Source organism: Magallana gigas, chromosome 2 (genome assembly GCF_963853765.1).
Source record: "Magallana gigas chromosome 2, xbMagGiga1.1, whole genome shotgun sequence".
NCBI classification, from domain to species: Eukaryota; Metazoa; Mollusca; class Bivalvia; order Ostreida; family Ostreidae; genus Magallana; species Magallana gigas.
In genome coordinates this window covers 18,371,200-18,391,914 of record NC_088854.1, presented here as the reverse complement: position 1 = coordinate 18,391,914, position 20,715 = coordinate 18,371,200, and the positions used below count along the sequence as shown (strand labels likewise).

Sequence of the window (20,715 nt, the reverse complement as noted above, 5' to 3'; positions counted from 1 at the left end):
TTGCCATTAACATCAATCTCACACACTCCCTACAATAATTACATATAATATATTGCTCCATTACTTGTGTAATATTCCTTCCGTCTAGACTGTGTAGGCAGTCTACAGACATTGCCACCGAGGGAGAGTGGAGAGTAGGTAGAGATTTTACATCTTTGTAATTTATATTATAAAGTGACACAAACATGTACTGGGATACTACATTAAAGTGGTTATATATGCTGGTGGTTATTAGTACATGTTTTCTATGGTCAAACAATATGCGGATGCAATGCATGATTTACCACACTAACGTTTTCAGTTTTTTACCATAAAGTGCGGGGGTATTTTTCACAGTTTTAAGCTTACCTCGTAACTATAGTGTAAATTTCCCCTATGCATAAATAACTACTTTTACAGTGATTAAATCAAACGGATGAAAATATTAAGGGAACAGTTTTGTGCCAGATGACTGAACAATGTTGATTTTGATTTGTAATGTCATTTACTGATTTAGGAAGTGCATTTGATGGTACATGTACCTGTATGTATGCACGTATTTTCAAAACACTTTGGTTCTTGTTCAAAACTCCCTCGTATTAAATTCTGGATATTTGACAAACTTTTGTTGCTGTTATTTCAGGGCAGAGATTATGAAACAGATGAAGAATCTGAGAAAACAAATGAAAAAGAAGAGCTTTCAAGTGAACAGTGAGTGAATGTGTAGCCATGTGTACTTGATCATCATTTGGACGAATGAGCAGGCACATTATTACGAGAACACCAGAGATTTCTTTTTGTTTTATACACAGAAGTATGTGGATTTATTTTATTGGACATGTTTATACATGAAAGACTCAAGTGTGTGTAAATGGATGATTCATGCAAAGGGGATACTGAAATGGAATGTGTAACTCAATTCCTGGCTACTTTATTGATGAGAAGCTGTGAGCTAAGGTGTCTCCCTTATGTACTATGATTGATGCAAATATTCCAAAAAGAATGACCATTAAGGCACCACAGACATACCAAAATCACAATATGATATCAATTTTAATTTGTTAGTTTATCTCTAAAAACAGAGAAAAACTAAGTAATATGGAAACTGTAATAGTCTATAAGTACATGCAGGTTGTCATGGCTAGTCCATGTTAAGTTTTAACACATATGGTTCATTATGTAATTTTCACTACCTGTAATATTCATAAGGTGTGATGCACTGTCATATGCTATGCATATATTTGAATGCATATACCTATTTTAGCAAATTTTTTTCCAACTTATTATACTGATATATTTCTAGTTTTTAATAATAGTTGAACCATCTGTCAGTAAATTATGTGCACTCATTAACAATTAATCATAATGCAAATATTATCACTTTTCTAACAATTCATACCGGTATATTGATTTGTCATAATATTGTATATCAGAATTCTGAAAGGGTATTTTATTGAAAATAAGATCAGTTAATCATATTTGTATTAATTTTTTAAAGATATATTTGGGGTCCTGCATAAAATATTCATATATGCTTTCTGTACGTGACATTTTGTCATCAAGGACACCTCATGTACCGACATTATAAACATGTTCGTCCAAGTTGATGTGCATCTGCCGATTCATTGAGTGGACAATAAGAGTTCAAGCCAGTACGTAGGAATGTTACCTTGATATTAAGTGGAGCTCCATGTATCATTTCAGTCATATTGTTTGAAAAATTGTCATCTGATCCTGATATAACTTCAAATTGTAAGGCTAGATCAGTCTTTTGAGTCAATTACTAGATGGCATGTGGATTGCATATCTATTCAGTAGGTCCAGTAGAGAAGGATATTGACTTCATGGAATTATCATAGAACAATTATACAGATTTTCAATAGATTTATTGATCAATGAAATTGAAAGTTTTTAGTTAGAGACAGGATAAAGGGGGTTAACTCTACATTCTGTATGTGCAAGCCAGGTTTCGTTTTCAATACACCTAATAATCCTTGGTTGTTGGAAAAGTGCATGATATATGGTAGTGAAAATTCTCTATGTGACTTAATACTCTTGCTTGAATATTAGAACATGCACACTCTCTCTCACACTCAAAGTAATAATAGAGTGTCAAAGGCATTCATTCAACATTGCTTTGATTTGTGTTAATATTTATGGACAAATTACTTCACAATGATCTCAAACATTCATTCCCATATGTAAGATGACAATCTTAGTAGATTAATTTACCAATATTGATATTGTGTTTGCACAGCTAGCTACCTAATTTTGCTCATACTCTGTAGTTTTTATATGTCTGTATTCAGTAAACATTTTGAACCATCCTCAGAAACCTATGCCAGCTAGTGATGGACCTCAGGTTTCTGATGATGAGTTTGGAAAAGATTGCTCAAAATTTGCTTAACATGTGGTTTGGTACTGGTCAGCATAGATAAAGCATGAATAAAAGACCAACAGTTGAGGAAATTACTAATGCAATTCTAGATACAACATCCTTACAATTGAAAAATTAGTTTGTGTCATCAAGGAGGAGCATTACTGGTAGGACCTCAGCCTTCATTGATTATATGGCATTGAAGTGAACACACATTTTCTTCAGATTATTGATACCCTCTGTGATAGTCTTATAAGAATCATTGTGTATTCTGAATCAAAGTTAATCAAAGTAAATTAGTTAAAACAGATATTCCTCAGTCTTATAAGTGAATTTTCATAATAATGGATACAGTAGGCAAACTATACTTTTATTATCTAAATTCATTTAATATAGTTGAAGTTATTTTTTCTTTTTTTTTTTTTTACAATGTGTGATTAATATATGGTTTACACCTATAAACAGATGTTTTAAAAATTGATGTACCTGGTAACAGATATCTGCAGTTCATCTATTGTCATGATTTTTAGTGTTTTTATTTACTTTTGTAAATGTTTGTGCAATATGTATATTATATTTATTTTGATTGAAAGACTTAGCAGAGTTTCAACCGATGTCTTAATTGATACTTTTCCAATGTGTTTTTCGATATCCATGGCATGCAAAGGATTGACAATTATTGCATAACTTTTCTCTTGGGAATTTTCTCAGGCTTTTGATTACTTCAAGTTGATAGATTCCCTAAAGTTTGTGTTTTATGAACAGAAAATTCTTAAACTCAAAAATAAATATCTGGTGGTATTCATGAGAGTGAAGACTAATCAAACACCATATTTTATTCACTTTAGTTAATTTCATTGACTGCAAGATTTTAAATTTATGTACTTGTATTTTTTTATGTTTCATTCCAATTGATTTTATCATAATTATATGCAATATATTTATAACACATATTAGGAAAAAAAAACTACTCGTAATGTCTTTTAGAGTTCATATTTTCTGTCTTACAAATACTTGTATGTCTCTTTTTGTAGATTGATATTTGCTGCATTCCAAATTAATTATTTTAAAAAATGGAACATTTATATATATATTATAATTCTTCTACCTGTTTAGGTAACAGTTTTTTTGTCAAATTGTAAAAATTGAAAAATTTTTTTTCAGACAAATATTAAATCCTGATATTTTTCATTTTGATTGTCAATCCTTCTGTATACAATCTCAAATATTGAATTCTAATGATTCCACAGTATGTTTTTATGTTTCATTTACTTAATTTAGTTTAAGTTTAGTTTCATTTAGTTAAGTTTACATACACTGTTTATTTACACCAAGAGTGTCAGCTCTTTCATGTAGATTTTATATTGAAGTTTTCTTAAATTCTTAAAAACTTATTTCACAGTCAATTGTTTTAAAAGTATTTTACAGTGCATTGATAAGGACTATATGTAATAAGAGTCAAATTTGGCCGCCATAAATCAACAATAGTTCAAGTGATACAGCAGTACCTTAAATGTTTTTTTTTATAGGATGCAGAAGAGTTGATTTAAGATTTAATTTTTTTATCCATTTAAATTGTCTAATTTATTTTCACTCATTGGTAGCAAAGGACAGGAAGGAAAGGAAACTTTGTTTTGCAATTCAGTCAAAATAAAACAAAAAAGTATGCATTTTTGAAATTATAAATGTTGAATGGTTAATGCAGAGTGCAGCTTTGACAAACAAAATTTTGGGGGATTAATAAATCTTTTATGAAAATATATTACTTCTTAAACCCATTGCTCAGTGGTTTCTGGAAGAAAAAAAAACTTGTTGAAAATAAGCAGTCTTTAAAAAAAAAATTTGCAATAAAGTTAACATTTTATGTCTTTTTTCCAATTTGACATTATTTGTATTAAATCAACATTTTTGAAACATAAGTAAATCAAAGTTCAAAGCAAAGTATTAAATTCATTTTAGGGGTTCAATTTAGGCCCTTGTCATATATAGTTCTTTGATGAAGATTCTGCAAGTTGTGGCCTTTCTTTGTTGTTAGTACATGTACACTCTATTCATTTTATTGGACATGTCAAGGATTCAATGGCCCCTTCTTTTTTCTCAGAGATTTGTAATAAGTTTCCACGATTACCATGTTTACAATCTATTATTGCTGGGTTTTATTAATTTTGATTTGTAGTGTATGAATATGTTGTTTTTTTGTTTGGTTCTTTTTTAAACTTTATTTAAGTATGTTGCAATAGAAATAATGCTCAGTAAACTTGCTAAATAGTCTTCAAGTGAATTTGCATTTAATATAATTTATAAAGTGATATGTAATTGTATTTGCTAATTGAAGTATACAGTGCAATTCATAGCATAGCTGTGTGGGTTTTGTATTTCTTTTTGACATGGATTTTGCATTTGTTATTCAATTACACTGCAAAATATACCATATTTACAAACAACAATGATTCATGGAAAATGACATTACCGGTATATAACATGATTTATTACTACATAGCTTCATGTTCAATCTAATTTTTAACCAAATTACATCTATACCTTTTTATTTAAAATCATTTGAATAAAATAAGAACCATTTAAATTTTAAAGCAGTAAGAGCTGCAATTGAAAGAATTTGAAAAACTGACACTTGAGTAATCTTTGAATACTGTAGATTCCATAATATATATGAGTACTTAATTCCGCGATTCAATCGTTTTAGCATCAAATCATGAGAATATAAAATCGTGAATGCCAAATTTTTATCATAGTTTCATTTACTTTACATCTGTCTAAAATATTAAAGCACAAGATATGCTTCTTGCAATTTTCCACGGATAATAATTCCTGGCATATAATTAGGAATCTACAGTATATTTTTCTCTGTTCTAATATTCCCACAGATTAGGTGTGTAAACTGCAGGATAAATGTTTGTTAGGGATTGCAACAGTTTTTACTGGATCCTGCAAACATGACTCTAAAGATAGAGAAAAAATTGACTACTTTTTTCTTCTTCTTTTTTTAATCTTTCAGTTGATTGTAGCCTAAATCAAAAGTGATGTGCTCTCTAGTGTATAATTGACACAGACACACATAAACACACACCAAAATCTCTCTCTCTCTCTCTCTCTCTCTCTCTCTCTCTCTCTCTCTCTCTCTCTCTCTCATACACAGGTTAACTTGATGTGCCATTGTCTGTGAGGGTAGGCTTGATGTGAATGACTAGTTCATACTATGACATTTCTTTATACTGTAATTATTTTGTTGTCTGCCAAAGATGGGTTGTCTGTGATCTTAGAGTTTCTATTATTTTTCAAATGTCTTTCTCCATTTCTTTTTGTTATAATTGCTTGTTTTCATATGTATAGCAGAAATAAACTGTTTCATAAATGGAGGAACTTTTGTTTTGAGGTCTTGTTATTTCGGTAAATTTCCTCATGCAGTTCTATATTCTTAAAAAAGATGCCCAAGAATTTTAACCGATTCTTATATAACAATTGTTATTAATGTACTGTGGTGTATGTAGGTTATGTAATTTTTTCCTGGCTAATATAGCAACCGTTTATCTAACTTTAAACTGTCATACAAAGAAGATGTTCTCTTTTCTGTATAAACTTGAGGCAGAGGTAACAATTACAGAAGCTGTAAATCATGAAGTGCTACAACCAAATTACCATTTTGAGCCTAGTGATAAGAATAAGTTTATATTCTTTACATGAATACCATAGCTTTCATGCATACCTATTTATCAGCATGTGGCACTGTGATGTCATATTAACAGGATGGAATATATCAAGGATGTTGGTATTCTGTTACTCCAGGTAATACGTGTACTAGTATCGTACTATATAAGTAGAAATCATATTAGTAGTTCTTTTGGATTCTGGACTAAATTGACGAATCAGTGCAACGCAATTTTTGCCAAATCGTAACAAAATATCTTAGGTACGGTAACTTTACGAAAGGTAATATCAATTTTGATGACTTCGGAAACTGTGCGTTATAAGCAGATCCACGCTGTAGGCACGCTATGGCTTTTGAACTACAGTTGGGTTAAGAACAAAGATGAACATATTCAGAGCAAAAATATTAAATATATGAGCAAAAGGGCAGTATGTATTTTATCAACATTGTTACTGGGCTGACAAATTTGCGAACTGTTAACTTGAAAAGATATAAATTCAGAAGCTGGTTGAATTGCTTCATTTGATTAGAACGATTTATTCAAGATCAACGGTCAAACCATTGTGGTCGGTCTGTACGTTGCAGACTTTAAGCGCCAATACTTCTGTTTGTGTTGGGGTTTATTCATGTAATATATTAGTTACATATGAAGTTTATTGAATACTGTTTGTCTGTAATCAAAGAGCTCCTGAAGGCACTCACACATCACCAACCGATCAGAATGCACTTCTTGAAATGATTGGAAATCTTCTGTAGACGAGGAAGACTTAGGATGCAAAGTTATTTATTTAAAGGGAAGTGCTAAAAATTCAGCCAAAAGACTAGGGGTGTAATTTTTCAGCTTAAATTGATGAATCAAATAACTGTTATCCTTTAACTTAAGTTTTCAGGAATGGTTTTAAATTTAACTTTTCCAAATTTTAAAACCTTATAACCATTTCCTCTTTTGCAATACTAAATATCAACCTCTTAAGCTCTACTTTCTGATTTTTAACTCACTTCTATAGACTTTATATGAAATTGTATCTGTTAAGTACATTGCTAAGTCTATCAGTCTTCCCCGCTATCGTCAAACACTGCTCACCTGTTGACATTACGTCACAGACAGACTGTCAAGAGATAAAGCCCAGGGACAGGCACCAGCAAATGTTGGTTTATATGCTTTGTTGTCGATCTCCCTCTACTGATATCTTCTTTCCAAATATGGAGATAATGGAATGATGAGGGTGGGCATGATTAATTGAAATAAACCAAGTGAAAACGAAGACATCTTGAATTTCAAAAGGTGGTTAATTATGACCACGTTTTTCACTTCATGTAAGTAGTATACAATTTTTTCAACAGGATAAAAACATAGGCTTAAAATTCCACCACAAAAAAAACTCTCATTTTATTGTATGCATTTGATAGACCATTTCTCATTTTTATACTCAGTAACTGTTTAAATTTGCGTCGGGCACTAGAACCCAAGACTTGACTGCTCGTGGCCTGAACACCTGTATACCGGCAACATTTCTATATCTGCTGGATTGATCCATTGCGTTTTACAGAACTACTGACCATTGCCGTCACATATAACAGTCTAGTCAACTTCTTCAGGATGGTAAGATCATCTGGAGTTTTGTTAGATTTGTTTAAAAAGCGAATAATTGCTGTTTATTAATCATTGTTTTCATGTTCATATTCTATTAGTGTAACAGCGATATTTTTTGTTCTCAAAAAGAAATAATGAAGAATATGGAAGAAATACACACAATTTCAAACAATGCGAGGGGAACTTTTCACAAAAATCGTCATTAACCATACATTTTTGTTACAGTTGCGTTGCTTGCTGTTGGTTGTTCTGGTAGTCGGAAGTCGGGGCCAGGGGTAAATGTCCTTTCTGTAGATAGTGAAATATATTTATTATATCCACTATACCAAACTTGTTTTAATTGTTAGAACTGATAATTTCTAATATAATATATTATTATATACGGTATATAAACAAAAACCATAAAATATTTTTCAAAATTATCTCATGACTGTAAACCCTCATACATGTACACTCGTAGATCCACTGCTTTGTTTGCATTGCCTTTGTTGCTCTTCCGTCATATTAATTTTTTATAATGTTATATTTGAGCTATGAAACTTGCTTGATTCTGTTTTTGAAGCATTGCAATTTAGGTGTACCTGTCTTTTTTTTTTTTTGCGATACTGTAACACTATTTCTACGCTTGCTTCTTGTACGTTATACCTGTGCTTTACCTGCGCATTTTCCCTTTTCTTCCTACATTAATATCCCCAACTCCTCCAGTGAAGTCGACCCCAAGCTGGACATGTACGGCATCATCAACGTGCTGTACCTGAAGGCGGACAAGGACATGAATGGGATGATCTCCGAGCCTGAACTCGCCGATGTCTACCACGGCTTCGATACAAATGGTCAGATTTGTTTACACCTTAATTCGCATGATTCGGGATATGTTCATGGGTTGTTCATTTCGCGGTACCTAATCAGGTGGTGTGTTCGATGTGCTATTGTTGCGATAGAAATATCTTCAGAAATCCAGAACGTATTATAAAATAAGAAAAGTAACACCTTCGCACACAACTATATCACCAACTGTGCACATTGCATACTAATATGTTTCTAAATAAGGAGATGTGCCTTTTTCTAGCTGAAACTCTCGTTTTAATACGTTGCTGAATTAGAAGAGAAAGTAGACTGCATTGACTCAGGGAGTGCCAAAAGTTTTATCATACATTTATATACAGGAGTTAGTTAACCATTCAGTCACGTTATGCGTGTACTACTTTTTGAAGGCGATGGTCACGTGACCAAGTCGGAGTTTGTGACGCTGTGGCAGTCCATCACCCACCAGAACCAGGAGCACGCCGAGGCCTTCTTCTACCTGGCTGATCTAAACGACGACAACATCATCGACTCCAGCGATCTGAACCCCCTGTACAACGTCTTCGACACAGATGGCAAGATCTAGATTACTAGAATACCTCCCACAATATTTTATGAATATACTATTATTATATCATATATACATGTAGTTATACTAACGACATCTAATTTTGCGTTTTGCGTTTACCATTCTTAAACTATTTTGTTAATTTTTTTAGTTGCTTTGATTTTTTTGTTGTTACTAGAACAAATTTTTATCATAGTTTCATTTACTTTACATCTGTCTAAAATATTAAAGCACAAGATATGCTTCTTGCAATTTTCCACGGATAATAATTCCTGGCATATAATTAGGAATCTACAGTATATTTTTCTCTGTTCTAATATTCCCACAGATTAGGTGTGTAAACTGCAGGATAAATGTTTGTTAGGGATTGCAACAGTTTTTACTGGATCCTGCAAACATGACTCTAAAGATAGAGAAAAAATTGACTACTTTTTTCTTCTTCTTTTTTTAATCTTTCAGTTGATTGTAGCCTAAATCAAAAGTGATGTGCTCTCTAGTGTATAATTGACACAGACACACATAAACACACACCAAAATCTCTCTCTCTCTCTCTCTCTCTCTCTCTCTCTCTCTCTCTCTCTCTCTCTCTCTCTCATACACAGGTTAACTTGATGTGCCATTGTCTGTGAGGGTAGGCTTGATGTGAATGACTAGTTCATACTATGACATTTCTTTATACTGTAATTATTTTGTTGTCTGCCAAAGATGGGTTGTCTGTGATCTTAGAGTTTCTATTATTTTTCAAATGTCTTTCTCCATTTCTTTTTGTTATAATTGCTTGTTTTCATATGTATAGCAGAAATAAACTGTTTCATAAATGGAGGAACTTTTGTTTTGAGGTCTTGAGGTAAATGTCCTTTCTGTAGATAGTGAAATATATTTATTATATCCACTATACCAAACTTGTTTTAATTGTTAGAACTGATAATTTCTAATATAATATATTATTATATACGGTATATAAACAAAAACCATAAAATATTTTTCAAAATTATCTCATGACTGTAAACCCTCATACATGTACACTCGTAGATCCACTGCTTTGTTTGCATTGCCTTTGTTGCTCTTCCGTCATATTAATTTTTTATAATGTTATATTTGAGCTATGAAACTTGCTTGATTCTGTTTTTGAAGCATTGCAATTTAGGTGTACCTGTCTTTTTTTTTTTTTGCGATACTGTAACACTATTTCTACGCTTGCTTCTTGTACGTTATACCTGTGCTTTACCTGCGCATTTTCCCTTTTCTTCCTACATTAATATCCCCAACTCCTCCAGTGAAGTCGACCCCAAGCTGGACATGTACGGCATCATCAACGTGCTGTACCTGAAGGCGGACAAGGACATGAATGGGATGATCTCCGAGCCTGAACTCGCCGATGTCTACCACGGCTTCGATACAAATGGTCAGATTTGTTTACACCTTAATTCGCATGATTCGGGATATGTTCATGGGTTGTTCATTTCGCGGTACCTAATCAGGTGGTGTGTTCGATGTGCTATTGTTGCGATAGAAATATCTTCAGAAATCCAGAACGTATTATAAAATAAGAAAAGTAACACCTTCGCACACAACTATATCACCAACTGTGCACATTGCATACTAATATGTTTCTAAATAAGGAGATGTGCCTTTTTCTAGCTGAAACTCTCGTTTTAATACGTTGCTGAATTAGAAGAGAAAGTAGACTGCATTGACTCAGGGAGTGCCAAAAGTTTTATCATACATTTATATACAGGAGTTAGTTAACCATTCAGTCACGTTATGCGTGTACTACTTTTTGAAGGCGATGGTCACGTGACCAAGTCGGAGTTTGTGACGCTGTGGCAGTCCATCACCCACCAGAACCAGGAGCACGCCGAGGCCTTCTTCTACCTGGCTGATCTAAACGACGACAACATCATCGACTCCAGCGATCTGAACCCCCTGTACAACGTCTTCGACACAGATGGCAAGATCTAGATTACTAGAATACCTCCCACAATATTTTATGAATATACTATTATTATATCATATATACATGTAGTTATACTAACGACATCTAATTTTGCGTTTTGCGTTTACCATTCTTAAACTATTTTGTTAATTTTTTTAGTTGCTTTGATTTTTTTGTTGTTACTAGAACAATTATATAACTAGAAAGGCTATTTATAATTTCTCTGAATGGAAAAGAAAAAATATAACGTAACTCTATTTGATAACGTTAACATTATTATATTTTGAAGGAGATGGCCAAGTAACAGCCCATGAGTTTGCCGAAAAATGGGTCGGGGTAAATATCTACATCACACAAGTATTTGTTTTTAAATAAACGCAATCTATATTTCCAATGTCATATTAAGGTTAGACTTGCTCAATTCTCTATGTAAATAATTAGTGCTCTCTTTAATCCCTTTAACATTATATATTTGTTATACTTTAATGTTAAATACTGAAATCTGATTGGTTAAGACGCAGTTCATAATTTGTTCTATTACCCTCAGCGTTAGCAACACACTTAGCAACGGGTAACATTAAAAATTGTTACATGCGCGAAAATTATGCGCGTACGGTTCGCTGTAATATTCACGTTATTCCTATAGAAAGCAGTAAAATTTTCTTAAAAATTAAGACATTCAGTATAACAAAATAAATAGTGCCTGTTTGGGAGGATAACAGTTGAAATTGACACCCCTCGAAAACCATTGTCAACCTCCGCTTCGCGTCGGTTGACAATGGTTTTCTCGGGGTGTCAATTTCAACTGTTACCCTCCCAAACAGGCACTATTTATATAATAGTGCCTGTTTGGGAGGGTAACTGTTGAAATTGACACCCCTCGCGTCGGTTGACAATGGTTTCCGAGGGTTGTCAATTTCAACAGTCACCCACCCAAACAGGCACTATTTATTTTATTATACTGAATGTCCTAATTTAAAAGAGAATTTTACTGCTTTTATATAGATATGAAGTGAATTCTACGACGAACCGTACGCGCATAATTTACGCGCATGTAACAATTCGTTCTGTCACCCGTTGCCAAGTGTGTTGCTAACGATGATGGTAATAGAACGGATTACCAACTGCGTCTAAACCAATCAGATTTCAGTATTTGACATGAAAGTATATTAATCTTATATGGTAAAGAGCTGACATTTCTTCGATCAATTTCTGAAAATCGGTAAAATTGGCAAGAAATACAAAAACATTAAGACAATAGAGATACTTGAGCTAGTCTTGGTGCGTGTTTTATGTGGTTATGTTGGATGTAGATCATCTTGGAAGCACCCATTGCCGTCCTTTTCGAGAGATCTGACGCAAACAAAGACAACATCCTCACACACAACGAGTTCTCCAAGTTTTTCTCCTCCTTTGATACAAATGGTAAACAAGTACATCGATACACTACACAGACAGACACAACACTCCTTGAGATTTCTTTTTTAAATTGAGAATTCTTTTAAAAGTTTTATTCGATGTTTTCTAGGGGACCACAGTGTGACGCGATCTGAGTTCGAACACGGCTGGACGTCATCCGGATTCGGCACCAGTACAGAGGCTGACACACTGTTCGCTGCCCTAGATACCGACCACGACGGACGCATCACCGCCTCACATGACCTCAACTCAAGATTTACCGCCCTTGATGTCAACCGTGAGTTTTTAATGTTTTTTTCTGGGTTTTTTTTATTTAATTATTTTTGTTGGGGTAGACCGTTGGATAAAAGGGATGATAGTTGGTTCAAACAAAGTATATCATCTGGCATCAAACCCCCTGGGCGCTAACATAAAGACTGTTTAAAAATAGACAAGGTCTGTGATATTTATAATGATAAAACTTGTTGAACCAAGGAGTATGTAACCTAAAAATATTCAACGACGGTTGGTGCATGCAATGTGTGTAATTTATTGTGTGTGATTTTTTTTTTTTACAGATGACCATCATCTTATCATTTTGGAGGCCATTAAGGTATACAATGTACTAGAATCAATGTGGTTTTTTTTCTTTCTTCAAATCATATCCTAGTACACGTTTCAAAAATCAATTTTCTTGTCGTTTAATCCTGGTTATGACTTCATCTTTATTTAGATGGCAGCGTATTTACCGAGACCGGCTCTTCAAGGATAAACTTGAATAAACGTAGTTAGTCATTGTAGATCAAATCAATAAATAAATTTCGGGCTTCATTTCTCCCCGACTCGTCTGACCAGATATTGTTAATACTGTTACAAAGTTTCGCCGGTTTTCATGCCGCTGAAATGATTTTTTTTATGTCAGTAATTAACAAATAAGTGTTTTATTTCTAGATCGATTTTTTAAAAGAAGTTAATAGAAATTAGACGTGAATAAAGATCTGGGTTCAATTTAATGTTTAACGAGGCTGGGTGGTCAAGAATGTGCCCCTGCATGAGGTCAACCTTAACCTTTTAAATATGATATTTTGAGCCATAAACTATTTTTTAGTAAAAAAAAATCCGAATATTTTGGCTTTAAAATCTTATTATTTTCTTATATCTCTATACAAAGCTCTGTGTCTAAAGGAGGTACATTTAGCCTTAAAATGGCAACGAAATCCACCCACTTAAACAATAGATTGGATGACGAAGACTTGATTAGGACACAAAACATTATATATACTCCGACGATTTAATCTATTCCTTTATTCGACTCCTTATTGTACAGTACTACTGGTAGTTTTTACTCAATCAGTATCCCTTTGTTTTTATGTTTTACAAAATATGAATAACTTCAACATATTTGATAAAATTCTAATAGTTAGAAGAAATGTTACAAGAACAGATGACAAAGTCCGTGGTCAGTTGATTGAGAGTGCCTCGAAGATTTACTTGACTACACGCAACCTGTAAAAGTCAAACGTACATTTGACAGATAATTGACAAACTTTGACAAGCCGGGAAAAAAGGCATTAAGGAAGTCGCGGACTCACCATTCTTCGTAATTGTTCGGGTCTCTCCGTCAGAAGAACACATAGATAAGGTTGCGTCATCATTCTTCAACAATACAGTGACCCTCTCGTTGCCTGCATTAGGTTCAACCGCTGTGGAAAGAGGAGTTTGTGTCGATAGTTAAAAAAAATTCACATTTCGCACATTAAATTTCGAAAAGTCATATTTAATAAAACTCAACCCCCCAAAAATAGATATACTTTTAATTATTTAATGTCAGTTTACAGTAAATCCATGTACAAAATCGAATTGATAGAGATTCAAGAGAATGCGGAATACTTATACTTACGGTTGTTGAATGTGATTTGATATTTACAGTCGGTTTCTTTCGTCACTGTGATGCATCGGTGGACGACAAAATACAGGCTGTAGATGTCGACCGGGGATGAGCTGAAAGCACAAATAAGAATAAATCTCTCTCTCTCTCTCTCTCTCTCTCTCTCTCTCGTTTGTTCGTCTGTATGTCTGTATCTGAGTAACATATCGTACCTCAGTAGTATTTGGTCAGTGGACTCCTCAGCACACTTCCACGTGTTCACCGTGTGGCTGAACAAGCTCACGTCCCATCCGGTCACCCCCGAGGAGCTAAATGTCACAGTCTGCTGGGTTTTGTCGTCTGTCCATTCCCCATAAAGACTCGATTTGCAAGCCAGGCCTAAAAATCAAGTTTATAAACTCATCAGTTGGTATCAATGAACATTTGATTCATTCGTAGAACTACTCAACAACGAAATCCACGAAAAATGGTATTCATCGAATATTTATGAAAACAAAGAACGTGCTTAAAACAAAATTTAGAATTCATTTCATTTAAAGTATGATTACTAACATAAGTAAATGGTCCAGTAGGATTTAAAATGACTAACGTTTGTTCTCGTGTCAAGAAATATTAAATTAATATTTTTAGTCTCTAAAATAAAACGTTCACTGTTCCACGGTATTATTTAGGTATCAAGGTCCACCACAAACAAAAAGTCAATGATAAATTTATAGATCTACTGTACTGTAGTACTTACATGCTGAAACAAGAGACAGAAGAATCAAAATTGTCCTCATTCCCATCTCTATATCTGTGAAGAATAGGCACGTTAAAATTAAATCATGACATAATGATTACATATCATCTATAAATGAGTTAAGATAGGAGAAGATTTACTTACTAATACACTAAAAGCACAGTGGAAGTGGCGGTAAACAAGGGTGTGTACAGCTGCGTATGTTTCTGTTTTATTATTTGATCGAATGCTTACATGTACGTATAACCTTTACAAATTAATGGGAAAGATTAAGGATTTCTGAAAGAGGATTAAGACCTATGTGGCATTACACACTGAACATCAGAAATTTTAAATCCCTGTGTTGAACAATAACCAAAACAAAGTAAATGCATACATTGTCAAGATAAACATGGTAAAAAAAAATAACATTCCTCATTTGAGTTTGAGTACAATAAACAAAAACAAACCCTGCAGGTCCGCGTTCTAGTAAATTGTTTTTGTTTGCGAAAGAAACGTTCTTATGAGTAGTATAAACACACAGTAGAACCATTTTAACAAGACCTTGGACTTTCGGTCGGGCATAGCTATCTATTTCTTGCGTGAAAACAAGTTAAAAACTAGATGCTGTCATTAGACAGTTATACCCGCACCATGTGTTTGCCCCTAAATAACACTGTTTTGTACCAGTTTAATTAAAAATGAAGGCTACATGCAAACTCCCGTAAGGCCATCATTTTTTAATTTTTAGATTTACGAAATATTTTTCAAATTATTTGGGTAGGAGGAGGGAAAAAAAATAAAAATAAAATTGAAAAATTTGTCCGTCGAGAAAAAAAAATAAAAATAAAACAATTTTTCAACAATATTTTTTTTATTTTTAAAATAAGAACACGTCCAGAAGCTGCCATTTTTTAAATATATAAGTAATTTTGGTTGTTGATGATGTTCTTATCATAACATATTTTATCCATGGGCACTGAAAATTTGTGTTAATATATTGTATATGCATGTATAAAAACGAAGGTTTTTTTTTTTTTATATATACAAGTACATACTGTACATATACATTAAAACCACAAAAATTAAGGGAGTTTTCACTTCTTCCTTGCAGAAAAATAGGAAGAAGTTTGAGAAATCATTTATTTGATTAAGTTAACAATTTTATTCACAAATTCAAAATTTAAAATATTGTTACTGAAAATAAATTGGATTAGAAGCATGTCCATAAATGTCAGTAAAAAATCAAACAATTTTTTTTTATTTAAAAAAGACGAACTAATTTTTAAAATTTTATTTATTTATGTAATTATACCTTTAATAAAGGAAATGTTTCGTTATTTTGTTAGCTTAATGACAAATAAAACCATTCTCTTTCCTTCAGTCATAAGACTCCTGTGTTCAGTGTGTTTAGGGTTATTAGTCCAACCCTATGACCCACTTACAACCATTATGTAGAGGATCTATTTCCAAACGGTTAAATTATGATTATTTTAGAATTTATTTTGCAAAAATGTTTTTTAAATAAGTAACTTATCATTTTCTTGCCAAGGAGTTTTTTTTTTAATTTACGGAATTGTGATAGAAAAAGACTTCAACTTCTCTTTCTTGAGGAAATTCTGGCTAAGTTGCCGATCACAAAACTTAAAAGGGTCGTAAATTGTAGGGTTGGACGAAAGCAAACAGAAGTAGGCCCAATGGTGTTTTGTTTGTGACTTCTAGTGCCTGTGACTTGATCGGAAAGAACTTGGTCTTTTTAATTAATCAATGCATGAACAACAATAATTCAGACTTACACATACGTGATTGCATCAACATTAATTTTATTTTTTCCAGAAAGGAAATTTCGGGTCGGAGGAAAAAATAAAATTAATAGCTAGTTTAGGTCCTTTTATTTTTATTTGAATTTTTGAAAAATAGGGTCGGCGGGTTTGTAAATCGAAATTTAAAAAAATGCTGGCCTAATACATTTAAAAATTATAATTTTCATAACTGAAGGATGAGATCCCTGCCCATATGATAATACACATCGTGACATGAGCAGCACTTTATGTGCAATTTGGGGTAGAACTGTTTGCAGTGAATTTTCAGTTAATCAATAATCTTAACATTTTATGCCATAGGAAGTATAATGGTCTATATAATTATTACAAACAAAATTAAAAATTAAATTATGCCCCCTCCCCGTGGCGGTTGTCGGTTTTAGATTTGCTTCTGTGTGCCTACATGAACATCATCGTGTGCACAGATTTAGAGAAGGGGTGGGAGTGAGGGGTCCAGACCCCCCCTCCCCATGAAAATTCGTAAATTACCAAAAATACACCTTGGACCCCAATGCTCTTACAGACATGTAAACGCTCTAACCCATTGCGCTTCAATGTTAGGTAACATTATTTGGGGGGTAAATATTTAATCAATATTCAACATACTTTATTGTTTATCTCAATAGGAAGTATACATGTACATCACAATATGCAGGTGTCCTGCACCACCTTAAAGCTGTTATTTACCTAATAAAATAGTGCAAGTGGATTTGAAGAATAGGTCAAAAAAATACATGCATGTTGCAAATGACTGATCTTTGTCTGAAGTTACGTACACAACACAGGTTTGCATGTCTCATTAGCGGGTACTAGTTATACCCAGCTCTTCGATTAGATGGGTTCACGTGTATATATACATGGGTGTTGCTAAAATGCGGAACGGAAAACGGAACGGAAGGAAAACGGAAAATCTTATCTAATGTTATTTACCTCATAGATTTGTTAAGTATGCTAAAACGATATACTTTATGTACCTTTTTAATTTTTTTTTGAAAGATTAGCAATATTAGATTATTTATTCAAGAATACTTATTTCCTCAAAATTAACAGTACATGCATTGACCACTATATTCTGTCCCAAAATATCCTCGATTCACTTTTTGCTGTATATTTATATATACCTCAGGGTTCAAGCGATTCTCTTTTAGAAGCATTAAACATTCTCATTATTCTTTCTTTAAAACGTCTTCTCTAGCTTATCAGCTGGTATACATACACGGCTAAAAATAAAGAAGTCTACGGGGTTTTGCATTTTAACAGACCCGGATGATAGTGTTGAAAAATTGTGCAAGGTCTTCTGAGTGACTTCCAAATGGAGAAAAGATGTCAACATTTTCCATTATAAATCGTCCAAATGTGATGCATGAATATTTTGGGATCGACAGACTATAGTCCCAATATATAATCGGAAAATCAAACCAGGCAACGTCTAGAGCTCTCTATTCGGATCATAGGAATAAACAACTGCTTAGTAATGCAAACGTAAACAAAATTGCATTGCTAAAAATACTAGTTTCACAAATTACTAGTTTCACAAATTACCGGGTATTTTAATGTTTATTGTATTTTGATTTTTAATGTCGTCAGTCCTACGGTTTTTTTCTTCCATCTCAATGGAACTGTATCGTCTGTATGATAAAATATCGTCTAGAACACCGAAAATTCAATTTTGATGCAAGTATATACATGTACATCATATTTGAAATATAAAAATACTCAAAACACGCATAAAACGCTTTCACTAACTGTGTACGTTACGCTAATGTGCCAGCAATACCATATAAGAGAAATAAGTAAAAAGTTATAGCTAATTTGCTCGTTTCATCATGTTAATGTTTCACAATTCGTATACATTTGATTTTTCCGTTTCGTATTCAACTAAAGCCGAATGAATACAATGCTGTAATTGATAGACATTCATATGAATATTAATAAGATAACAACATGTTGATAATCATTCATTAGATATAAATAAAAGATACAAAGTAAATCATTTCTGGCCAGTCTATACCCTTTTTAAGCGATAAACGTGATGATATTTTCCATTCCGTTCCGCTTTCCATTCTGTTTTCCGTAACACCCATACATACATGTCTGTGTATTCCGTATGCAGAAAAGGATTAGTTAAGATTAGCTAAAGGAATTCATTATTGTGTTTTAATTGGATTATCATTATGATGTTGACCAATTTAGGTAAGCATAATACATGTTGTAGCAGTAGCACAATATAATGAGATGCCAGCATACATTAAGGGAAGGAAATGACGTCATATGTCAGCAAAAGTTCAGATAGGTACAGTATTTTAACGTGATCATATGTGTTTTTTAATGGAATTTTTATTGTTAAATGGAATAGATGTATGCGATTTAGAGGTAAGAATTTTCCTTAGAAACGCTATCTATTCCACCATGTTGCTATGCACCGCAAAGGATCACTGGGATAGTAGAACGTTTTCACGCGGGTCCAGAAAATTTTCTTTGAACAATGTGCAGATTTCAACTCGAATTTCCTCCGTTCGTACACGTTGTCTATGGAGCTCGCTACGCGAGACAATAGAGATACTTGAGCTAGTCTTGTGCGTGTTTTATGTGGTTATGTTGGATGTAGATCATCTTGGAAGCACCCATTGCCGTCCTTTTCGAGAGATCTGACGCAAACAAAGACAACATCCTCACACACAACGAGTTCTCCAAGTTTTTCTCCTCCTTTGATACAAATGGTAAACAAGTACATCGATACACTACACAGACAGACACAACACTCCTTGAGATTTCTTTTTTAAATTGAGAATTCTTTTAAAAGTTTTACTCGATGTTTTCTAGGGGACCACAGTGTGACGCGATCTGAGTTCGAACACGGCTGGACGTCGTCCGGATTCGGCACCAGTACAGAGGCCGACACACTGTTCGCTGCCCTAGATACCGACCACGACGGACGCATCTCCGCCTCACATGATCTCAACTCAAGATTTACCTCCCTTGATGTCAGCCGTGAGCATCAAACCACCTGGGTGCTAACATAGAGGCTGTGTAAAAATAGACAAGGTCTGTGATATTTATAATGATAAAACCAGTGAACCAAGGTGCATGTAACCTTAAAATATTCAACGACGGTTTGTGCATGCAATGTAATTTATTGTTTGTGATTTTTTTTTTTAAAGATGACCATCATCTTATCATTTTGGAGGTCATTAAGGTATACAATTTACTAGAATCAATGTTTTTTTTCTTTCTTCAAATCATATCCTCGTACACGTATCGAAATCAATTTTCTTGTCGTTTAATCCTGGTTATGACTTCATTTTTTTTTAGATGGCGGCGTATTTACCGAAACCGGCACTTCAGGGATAAACTTGAATAAATGTACCAGTCATTGTAGATCAAATCAATAAATAAATTTCGGGCTTCATTTCTCCCCGACTCGTCTGACCAGATATTGTTAATACTGTTACAAAGTTTCGCCGGTTTTCATGCCGCTGAAATGATTTTTTTTATGTCAGTAACAAATAAGTGTTTTATTTCTAGATCGATTTTTTAAAAGAAGTTAGTAGAAATGAGACGTGAATAAAGATCCCGGTTCAGTTTAATGTTAAAAGAGGATGGGTGGTCAACAGTGTGTCCCTGCATGATGTCAACCGTAACCTTTTAACTATGATATTTTTGGCCATAAACAATTTTTTAGTAAAAAAAAAATCCGAATATTTTAGCTTTAAAATCTTATTATTTTCTTATATCTCTATACAAAGCTCTTTGTCTAAAGGAGGTAAATTTAGCCTAAAAATGGCAACGACATCCAGCCCACTTAAACAATAGATTTGATCACGTAGACAGGATCATTAGGACACAAAACATTACATATACTCCGACGATTTAATCTATTCATTCGACTTCTTATTGTACAGTACCACTGGTATTTTTTACTCTATTGGTATCCCTTTGTTTATGTTTTTACAAAATATGAAT

The 20,715-nt window shown here is 33.4% G+C and overlaps 4 protein-coding genes and 1 long non-coding RNA gene across 10 annotated transcripts in view; 4 read left to right on the top strand and 1 right to left on the bottom strand.

Moving 5' to 3' along the window:
* LOC105322256 (uncharacterized) overlaps window positions 1-5,742 on the top strand; it is a 28,016-nt gene extending 22,274 nt beyond the window's left edge. For all 5 annotated transcript variants that reach the window (XM_011420885.4, XM_011420883.4, XM_011420884.4 and 2 more), the window contains exon 6: window positions 623-5,742. In XM_011420885.4, coding sequence (XP_011419187.1) covers window positions 623-694 — 72 coding nt within the window. In that variant the 3' untranslated portion in view covers window positions 695-5,742. The remainder of the gene's footprint in view (window positions 1-622) is intronic.
* Window positions 5,743-7,499: 1,757 nt separating this feature from the next.
* LOC136272770 (uncharacterized) lies at window positions 7,500-9,028 on the top strand. Its single transcript, XM_066075357.1, has 4 exons — window positions 7,500-7,626; window positions 7,843-7,892; window positions 8,323-8,450; window positions 8,832-9,028. Exons 1-4 carry the CDS (start codon window positions 7,624-7,626, stop codon window positions 9,005-9,007), a joined length of 357 nt encoding a protein of 118 aa, XP_065931429.1. The 5' UTR covers window positions 7,500-7,623; the 3' UTR covers window positions 9,008-9,028.
* Window positions 9,029-10,052: 1,024 nt separating this feature from the next.
* On the top strand, window positions 10,053-20,181 carry LOC105340955 (uncharacterized). Of its 2 annotated transcripts, none has more exons than XM_066075354.1 (7): window positions 10,053-10,394; window positions 10,776-10,940; window positions 11,215-11,261; window positions 12,239-12,350; window positions 12,454-12,621; window positions 12,902-12,936; window positions 20,065-20,181. In XM_066075354.1, exons 1-7 carry the CDS (start codon window positions 10,079-10,081, stop codon window positions 20,101-20,103), a joined length of 882 nt encoding a protein of 293 aa, XP_065931426.1. In that variant the 5' UTR covers window positions 10,053-10,078; the 3' UTR covers window positions 20,104-20,181. The 2 variants fall into 2 exon arrangements, with proteins under 2 accessions (XP_065931426.1, XP_034302581.2); XM_034446690.2 differs by lacking the exon at window positions 20,065-20,181 and adding an exon at window positions 13,057-13,174 and having other exon boundaries at window positions 10,064-10,394.
* On the bottom strand, window positions 13,611-15,201 carry LOC105338517 (uncharacterized). The gene is made up of 6 exons (XM_066075355.1): window positions 15,095-15,201; window positions 14,951-15,004; window positions 14,424-14,589; window positions 14,224-14,324; window positions 13,916-14,026; window positions 13,611-13,829 (listed from the first exon to the last, which is right to left on the bottom strand). The coding sequence occupies exons 2-6, from the start codon at window positions 14,994-14,996 to the stop codon at window positions 13,819-13,821; spliced, it is 435 nt and encodes a 144-aa protein (XP_065931427.1). The 5' UTR covers window positions 14,997-15,004; window positions 15,095-15,201; the 3' UTR covers window positions 13,611-13,818.
* LOC117681571 (uncharacterized) lies at window positions 19,122-19,731 on the top strand. Its single transcript, XR_004596207.2, has 2 exons — window positions 19,122-19,472; window positions 19,576-19,731. It is a non-coding gene; the product is annotated as an uncharacterized lncRNA (long non-coding RNA).
* Window positions 20,182-20,715: the final 534 nt, after the last annotated feature.

Coding starts and splice junctions, on each gene's coding strand:
- LOC136272770 (XM_066075357.1), top strand. Junction 7,893..8,322: donor GTCGGAAGTCGGGGCCAGGG/GTAAATGTCCTT, acceptor CAACTCCTCCAG/TGAAGTCGACCCCAAGCTGG. Junction 8,451..8,831: donor CCACGGCTTCGATACAAATG/GTCAGATTTGTT, acceptor TACTTTTTGAAG/GCGATGGTCACGTGACCAAG.
- LOC105340955 (XM_066075354.1), top strand. CDS start 10,079: ATGTTATATTTGAGCTATGAAACTTGCTTGATTCTGTTTTTGAAGCAT. Junction 10,941..11,214: donor CAACGTCTTCGACACAGATG/GCAAGATCTAGA, acceptor TATATTTTGAAG/GAGATGGCCAAGTAACAGCC. Junction 12,622..12,901: donor TACCGCCCTTGATGTCAACC/GTGAGTTTTTAA, acceptor TTTTTTTTACAG/ATGACCATCATCTTATCATT.
- LOC105338517 (XM_066075355.1), bottom strand. CDS start 14,996: ATGGGAATGAGGACAATTTTGATTCTTCTGTCTCTTGTTTCAGCAT. Junction 14,590..14,950: donor TCTGTCTCTTGTTTCAGCAT/GTAAGTACTACA, acceptor CTTGATTTTTAG/GCCTGGCTTGCAAATCGAGT. Junction 14,325..14,423: donor ACTGACCAAATACTACTGAG/GTACGATATGTT, acceptor TTGTGCTTTCAG/CTCATCCCCGGTCGACATCT.